The sequence below is a fragment of the Lepidochelys kempii genome, chromosome 1 (assembly GCF_965140285.1).
Source record: "Lepidochelys kempii isolate rLepKem1 chromosome 1, rLepKem1.hap1, whole genome shotgun sequence".
Lineage (NCBI taxonomy): Eukaryota > Metazoa > Chordata > Testudines > Cheloniidae > Lepidochelys > Lepidochelys kempii.
In genome coordinates this window covers 214742307-214751185 of record NC_136380.1, presented here as the reverse complement: position 1 = coordinate 214751185, position 8879 = coordinate 214742307, and the positions used below count along the sequence as shown (strand labels likewise).

The window sequence follows — 8879 nt, the reverse complement described above, 5'->3', positions numbered from 1 at the left end:
TTACACTAATAGCCTCTGAAATCAACTCTTATCAACCCAGATGGGAATGACAGTCATTCAGTATGGTGGGAGTGGTCTGGTTGGCTGGAGAAGATTCCAGTTTGGGGTGTCTGCCCTGCTTCTTGAAAGTCTGCTGTTTGTTTTATCACCTTTGAAACTGCAGCCCCTCAGTCTGAAGGGTAACACAGCAAATTGAAGGGGTTGTGATTTCTCTTTGTCTTTGGAACATCCCAGGGTATGTGTCTCATGGATGCTGTGATCCTCCTGTGTTGTTCACCAGGCTTCAGCTAAGCAGCTCTCTTCTCACAAATACAGCGATATTCTTGTGTACAGTTATAGGAGGTGGCTTCTCCTGCATTCAGAAGTACACAGGACTCTCCAGGCTCTTGCTTCTTTACTTGGAACCTGGGGTGGAAAGCTACATTTAACACTCAGCCATGCCATTTTTGTAAAATCACAAACAGTGTCATTGCATTTGGCTGCCTAAATATTGGGGTTAACTTGCCTTACCTATTAATTTCACTTCTCAGAATAACATGTCCTGCAAGCTCAGCTATGAAAAGCATTTCTTTGTGATTTGGAATGTTTTTGGCTCGAGATTGTTAATTTAGCTGAGGTGGCCTCTTGTTTTAAATTTACTGCAGTTGCTGTATAATTTAATGTTCAGGGGTAGGAGGGTAGTCTCTTCCTTTCCTCATTAAGTGTAATGGTGGCATCACCCTTATCAATGTTTTAACTTTGAAATATCCCATTTAGAATATTTGTGAATGTCTATATTAATATGTAGTTCTGACAGTTACAGCTACCACTGCTAATGTTGTACAATTGTTTTATTATATTTATTCATTTAGATTTAAAAAAGTCAAACAGCACCACTCCTTCCTGTGAGAATTTGTAAGAGTAAAAAATACACAATAATTCTACAAGTTCAGTAGCAATGCCAGACTGCAAATTCTGTAAGAAATGCACAAGGATGTAAAACACAAGTGAACAACTTCTAGATCTGCCAGAGACTTACAGGTCAGTGGAATGAGCTGTGCCATCCTCCCACATCCAGCTTGTAGCAGCTCCCTTCCGTAATAGTCCAATCCAGTGAAAACACGCCCATCTGTTTATGAAATCCTGTTTGGGAACAAGACTAAAGCATTTACATGGTAGGCGTATGGATACCAGGGATGAGAATGAGGTTAATGTGTCCCAGTCGGGACCAGTGTGTTGTAATGCCCATACATTGGCCAATCACACTCCATTTTTTCCAGAAAAGTCAGCCATAGATTTTATGGAGCTTTTTGCACCTGTCCCTCACGGGAAGCATCACAGCTACCGTCCTGGCTGAGAAGAACTGATAGGATACCCTGGAGAACAAGTCAACAAAATTGTCTCATCAGCCAAGGGTATCACTAATGAGACATGAGGAGTTCTCTTCCCAAGCAGCAGAAATCCTAACCCAACAGCATATCCAGCCTCTGTTAAAGAGAGACAAAGCTTGATTTTATTTTCAGATAGGTTTCATTTCATTGACTTCAATGGAGGAAGTCGTGATTCACGATGGAGTGAGAGGAGACTCAGACCCTAGGAATGGACTCTGTCCCTTCCTCATATTATGTAGAGCACTAATCTCTTTAATCACTCTTGAAGTCAGTGATAAAATTTGCATTCACTCTTTCTCTGGTGCCCAAAATCTGCCCAGTCTCCCTTGGGGACACAGTTCTGAATAGAACACAAACAGTTTAGAAAGTCATTTACCCTGCCAGTGTTATTTTTCATTTAATACCCATATCCCACTTCCCCACCAGATAGATATTGGGCAGGTGTAGTTTGGAAAATATAGGAAAATAAGGCAAAGGGTAAATTCCCTACCAGTTCTTCCTTGTTCTCTATCCTCAGCAGTCTAGACCCATGAGACAAGCAGTATTTTTTACTCTTGTGCCAGGAGCTCCTTTCATTAGTAAAATGGTAACACTTCCCTCTATGCTGTATCCAGCCCTCAGGGCAAGAGCTGCATTTATCTACTGGAAAAAGAGAGCAATATAGACCCGTTATAGTTCTGCATTGATGGGTGCAACGCAGTTTGATACTGAATGTCACCATGTATTCGCTAGTGTGTATACTTGTCACGGGGAATGTAGTGTTTGTCTTGCCAGTTAGGATGAAGCTGATGTTGGTGACCCCAAAATAACCTGGGATACGGGATACTTGGGTCAAGGCCCTTTTCTGATTCAGGCAGAAAAGGGACTTAACCCTGGTTCTCCCTCATCCCTCAACACCAGGCTATCGCCTACTCTGGAGCTTCTCTGTTTTTTCACGGAAAACTTTGAAAGGTCTCAGTTTTATCCCAACATGAAATGGGAAAATTTTGAATTCTCAAAAGTGCTCATGGGACAGGAAACCTGTTTCCCAGCCAGCTCCATTGAGATCACAATGAACAAGAAAGGTAATGAGAGCACTAGTGGAGAGAGGAAGCAATCCTCACGATGGCAATGATGATGATGTTGACTGGAATGAAAACCTGATAACCAAGCTAGCGCAGAGTCGGTGCTGTGAGAGGGAAGTGCAGGAGGATCTCTCTGTGCAGCAGCCTATTTGTCTGTTGCATTTGTCAAAATCCCTTTGTTTATCAGTGTCTTTCCCTTGTACCATTGAGAGATGTAAGTTGGGAAGGAGCTGCCCAGGTTTCTCTACTTTGAAGCTAGTGAGCCAGGGATCATTGATTATGTCCACTATTAAGGACACCATATTTTTGCTCAGATTTGTTTGTTGCTTTCCATGTAATTAATACTTAGATGAGGCCCTTGTACACTGTGTGCACAGGGACAGAAGTACCCTTTTTTGTTAATAAGAACAAGGAGAGCTGAATTCTGATTAAGCAACAATATTACCATAAAGGATATAACAGAAGAGTGAGCTCTGATCAATACCTTTCTTATTCAGAACATTTGAGAGTTCTGTGTTATTGGCTTGGAGATAGTCTCTTTGCTGCATGCAGTTTTTCAGAATTTCCTGCAATTGAGTGAAGTTTTTCAGAATAACCTGTTTCTGGTTAAGTTCCTCATTCTGTCTTCTCACTTGATGGGAAGCCTGGAGAACTTAAATCCACATCCCAAGAAATCAGTTAAAACAAAATGAAATACACTTATATAAATCATTTGCCTTTTGCATTATAAGGATGCTAACAGCAATTGTGACAGTTGTCATCATGGCTTACACACTGGGGATTGAACTGGAGACCTTCTGAGCTAAAAGCATGAACTCCTACAGCTTGAGTTAAAGACTTTGTCTACCCTGGAGGGATAGGTCAACGTAGCTACGGTAGTCAGGAGTGTGAAAAAAACATTCTACTAAATGATATAGTTTCGCCAACTTACCCCCCTGCACAGATACAGCTATGTAAATGGAAGAATGCTACGTAGCTACCATCATTTCAGGGTGGGGGTGGGTGTTTCTATTCCAATGGAAAAACTCCTTCCATCGGAATAGGTCACGTATACGCTTTGGGGTTATGCCAGCTAAGCTATGGTAATTTAGCTATGCTGGTACAGTGTCCATAGCATAGACATATCCAAAGACAGAAAGGTCAGTAGTCATGGGCTGTAACAAGTCATATCCTCTGTGAATTAGCACACAGGGGGACATGTAACCCATGCTCATTAGTGGGTTACAAAATATGGAATTTCAGTTCTATTCTGATGTTAAAGGAATTAAGGAATTGCTGTAACACTGCTTTTACAAAACAATCTCCATGGGTTTAAAATCTGACTAACAGAATATGTGCCAAAGAGGTTTTTGTCAAAATGTCATTTTTGTTTAAATTTCCTGGCTAGCTATTCTCATAATTTACACTGATGTAAGTGAGAACAGAATGAAGGCCCCTTTTTCTTTTGGACTGACAAACTAAGCAAAATTGAAAAATCAGGACAGAAAATATGGAGCCACGCAGTTCTGTATCACAATTAGAGCTGAATGAATCATAATTTCTTTGGTTTGGAGCTGAAATATCTGGAACAAAAATTGATTACTTTCGAACCAAAACTTATTTTTTTCAGTTTTTCTCGCCAAAAAAAACCCCAACAAAATTAATTTCAGATCTAAAAGCAGCCAAAATAAAATGAAAAAACTGAAACAAAACAAAAAACTGGGGGGTTGTGTTTCACTTCATTTTTGGGATATTTTTCAATCCACAATATTTTTTCCATTCTCCGTTTAATTTTGTTTTCAAGTATTTTTCATACTTTCATTCTCAAACCATTGAAATAAACCATTTCACTTTTTTAAAAAAAATAATTGTTTTTGCCCAAAAATATTCAACAAATTCGATCCGAATACATGAATAGTTTCAGTGCATGGGAAAATGCATTTTTGGGCAAATAAAATATTCATTGGAAAAAAAAATTCCCCCAGTCCTAGTCATGATGCCATTTCCAACCACATTTAAACAGTAGTCAGAGTTTCAAATCAACTTTAGTCTTAACTCAGAAAGACTCTTAGGACCACCCCGCTCCCTAGGCTTCAGAGCTGGATGTGCAGCAAGAGACGCAACTTCGAAGTGCTGTCTATACGGGTATTTGTAGAGCACTAGTGCAAGCCCTGCTAGCCACAGTTTGTTGACCTGGGCTGAAAGGCTCCTGCTTGTTCCAAACTGTTGTGTAGACGCACCCTTAAAGGCATCTCAACTTCTCACGCTTCACTGGTAAAATTCAAATCACAGCTCAGCAGGCTACAGGTTCTGAATACCAGTTGTTTTTCACAAAGTAATGCAAACTATAACAGTGGCTCACTTATGCATTTACACATATCACTCAAATGCTTATTGGAAGATCTCTTCTCAACGTTATAATGGTTCAGATCACGTTTTGTTGCCTTCTTGGCAAATACTTACCCATGGCACCCAAAACCCCTGCAGTTACTAGCAAAGCCAGGCAGAGGAGCCCCAGAATCACTGTAATGAGCCATGGTGAAGATGGAGAAGGAGACTCTAACAGAAATAAGAGAGAAAATGAAAGCAAACATGGCTAGATCTCTGGGATCAGATCAGAGCTCTCAGCCACACCAGTCTACCAAAGTCAGAACCCACCTCTCTGGAGCTAAACCAATCCAATCATAATAGCTATTGAATATGTGCTCAATAAAATCTTGTGTGAATTGAGAAGACGTGGAGAAAACAGTCACTCCTGGTGAAGTCCAGATCTGTCACATCCCAATTTCTGCCCAGACATTGGCCCAGTGTGGTCCTAAGCGAGCTCCCATTAACATGCCATTTCCGGCCACAGTAGACAAAATTCTAATTTTATTGTTCCTTAGACATGAGGCCATGGGCAGTGACTACACCAGGAGGAGGATGTTTGACTATGAACACTCTAATAAAAGAAAGTAAGGAACCAGAAGCGCATAGTGCATAATACCTTTGCTCTCTGCACTTGTAGGTCTTTGTTGCCTCTGCTGCTTTGAAGGAGCGTGAAACTTCAGATCAGAGTAGGTTATTTCCTGCTCACTGGTTTCTGGATGGAAAGACAGCTCTAAGAAATTGTCATCACAGTAGGTGGGACATTAACTTCACAGCTGTTAAGGCTAGAAGACACCATTATGAGCATCAGGTCTGAGTTCCTGCATAATGTAACACAGGCCATAGAACCTCACCCTGTAATTCCTGTTTTCAAGACCAATAACTTGTGGTTGAATTGGGACATATCTTTTAGAAAGAGAGTAAATCTTCATTTAAAGACTCCAAATGGTGGAGAATTATCACATTCCTTGGTAATCTATTCAACTGGTTAATTACACACATTGTTCAAAATTTGTGTCAGATTTCCAGTTTGACCTTTATCAGTCATCCAATTAGGAAGCAGAAACAATAGCATGTGACTTAGGTGACCGATCACATTGATCCAATAGTGAAGTATGAACAGTGAATTCTTGAAGCAGTGGCCACTGCAAATAGTTGACAGCCTACTCAAAGGTTGGAACATAAACTTCTCACTGAATAATTTCATATAGAAACCCACTTTTTAAAAATTGAAGCCTGTTCTCAGATGAGTCATAAATAGAACAAGGGGTGAATTCTCTGAGAGTCAGATTCTTCAATTGTGACTCATGTTGAGTTGTATCTTATTCTGTGACTATGAATAAGGAAAGGAATCAGAATCTGGCCTTGATGTTTTTTTTTCCCTGCAGTAATGGCCTAGTAAGACTGAGTAAAATTTAGTAAGGACATATGCATTTGGCCCAAAGGCGGTAACCAGTTAGAATATGGGGATGGACAGAAAGCACATTGTAAGGTAGTGAGTACAACACTTGTTTCTTATTATTTTCTGCTATCTTCAAAAAAACCTGACCTTTTGAAACTACACCCTGAGGAGAGGGCCATTGACTGGGAATTACCTGTTCTCAGAAACTGCAGATCAAAGACGTGAGCTGTACAAAGTAACCGTTGAACTATCCATTTGGGTGTCTGGCTTCTGATCATAAAAACTGACATGAACTCGGGACCAAGAGTTTGAAAGACTCACCCTACCACAGCCCTGTGTTGGAGCTGGGGGTGACCTTAGGTAAGCTTTTAGCATGCATATAGGTTCTTGTATTGTTTTAAAATATGTTTTCTCTTTAATGCTTTTTCCCTAAGAATAAATACAGTTTGCTTTCTGAAGGTTGGTTGGTAACTGGAATACACTGTAATAGCCCTTGGAAAAGAGTTAACTGCAGGAGCTGGTCCCCAATCAGACCTGCTGAGAAATTGCAATGACGTGCAGAGAACTGCAAGCCTAAACCCCCAGAAGGCAAGATGTGGGTCTCTGCTTCAAGAGATGTGGCAGCTGGGAAGCCGAAATCTTCAGTGGGTGCCCTCAAGGAAGAGCTGGAGGGGGGTCAAAGATGTAGTTAAGCCTGGAACTGTGTCAGTGCTTATCCTCAGGTCCAAGAGACCTTTCTCATGAGTGATGGCTCCAAAGCTTTGCTGACTGGCAGAAAGATTCCATGGTGAGCCTGCAGGCCACCGAAGTTCTGGGAAACCTGAACAGGGAACTCAAAATGAAAAATATTTGCTCACAGACCAATCCACCCAGGTGCCTTCTCTTACAGATCAACTGGGGTCAGCTGACCAGTCACAAGTGAACTAGCCTCTTCCCTCATAAATGGCCAGTACCATCCAGTGACAGAAGGGTTTCTTACTTCACAATCAAATAACTGTGTTCCAGGGCTTTGTAGGCACAAAGCCATCTCCTTCCCATACCTAGAAGACTATGCATTTCTGGGGGCTCCTTCATATCACAAAGACTGGCACAAAACTAACAACATAGTTCTACTGACATTTGAGAAAAAAACTCTAACACAGATTCTTGATATATAATGTTAGGGTTTGTGGGATAAAGTTCAAGAGGGAGATTTGAGTAGGGATAAAAGCATAATGTTAGACATAGATTCAGGAGATTATAAATATACAGTACCTGTGACCCTGGTGTGCTTTGTTCTTTGTTTTCTCTTCTGCTCTGCAGGTGTATGAAATCTGAGGTCCACATAGGTCACTGACTGCTCACTCATTTCTGGTGGGTTATGGGATAGAAATTCCAGAGATGGGGTTAGTGAACTGAGATGAACATTAGGATTTGTACCTCAGTGAAATGAGCTTTTAGAGCCAGTAAGAGCATCAACATAAACAGGGGAAATGTAACAGGACAGTCTGCTCAGTGGCTCAGTACGGGTACTCCTGCGTTGCTCTCGGACACCTAACTCCCACAAGAAACATATTCTACCATTTATGGCTAGCTAGGCCACTCCATCTCATCCCAGTGGGTGATGATTTGGCCTCACATATACACACTTTTGTCACCTCCTGGCTGGGCTAGCAATGCTCTGTAGCTGAGCATGAAGCCATCACGTCAGGACACTCCAAGTACTAGAGAATGATGCAGAATGTCTCCTCAACAACACAGGCTGCGGCAAGCACAGTATTCTTGCCAGCAAGTTAAGGAAGTATGGGCTGGATGAATGCACTATAAGGTGGATAGAAAGTTGGCTAGATTGTCGGGCTCAACGGGTAGTGATCAATGGCTCCATGTCTAGTTGGCAGCCGGTGTCAAGTGGAGTGCCCCAGGGGTCGGTCCTGGGGCCGGTTTTGTTCAATATCTTCATAAATGATCTGGAGGATGATGTGGATTGCACTCTCAGCAAATTTGCGGATGATACTAAACTAGGAGGAGTGGTAGATACGCTGGAGGGGAGGGATAGGATACAGAGGGACCTAGACAAATTGGAGGATTGAGCCAAAAGAAATCTGATGAGGTTCAATAAGGATAAGTGCAGGGTCCTGCACTTAGGACGGAAGAACCCAATGCACCGCTACAGACTAGGGACCGAATGGCTAGGCAGCAGTTCTGCGGAAAAGAACCTAGGGGTGACAGTGGACGAGAAGCTGGATTTGAGTCAGCAGTGTGCCCTTGTTGCCAAGAAGGCCAATGGCATTTTGGGATGTATAAGTAGGGGCATAGCGAGCAGATCGAGGGACGTAATCGTCCCCCTCTATTCGACATTGGTGAGGCCTCATCTGGAGTACTGTGTCCAGTTTTGGGCCCCACACTACAAGAAGGATGTGGATAAATTGGAAAGAGTCCAGCGAAGGGCAACAAAAATGATTAGGGGTCTAGAACACATGACTTATGAGGAGAGGCTGAGGGAACAGGGATTATTTAGTCTGCAGAAGAGAAGAATGAGGGGGGATTTGATAGCTGCTTTCAACTACCTGAGAAGTGGTTCCAGAGAGGATGGTTCTAGACTATTCTCAGTGATAGAAGATGACAGGACAAGGAGTAATGGTCTCAAGTTGCAGTGGGGGAGGTTTAAGTTGGATATTAGGAAAAACTTTTTCACTGGGAGGGTGGTGAAACACTGGA

At 42.0% G+C, this 8879-nt stretch overlaps 1 protein-coding gene across 1 annotated transcript; it reads right to left on the bottom strand.

Moving 5' to 3' along the window:
• Window positions 1–287: 287 nt before the first annotated feature.
• LOC140905803 (natural killer cells antigen CD94) lies at window positions 288–7530 on the bottom strand. Its single transcript, XM_073329308.1, has 7 exons — window positions 7437–7530; window positions 5400–5495; window positions 4877–4972; window positions 2919–3086; window positions 1861–2012; window positions 1019–1122; window positions 288–405 (listed from the first exon to the last, which is right to left on the bottom strand). The coding sequence occupies exons 1-7, from the start codon at window positions 7528–7530 to the stop codon at window positions 288–290; spliced, it is 828 nt and encodes a 275-aa protein (XP_073185409.1).
• Window positions 7531–8879: the final 1349 nt, after the last annotated feature.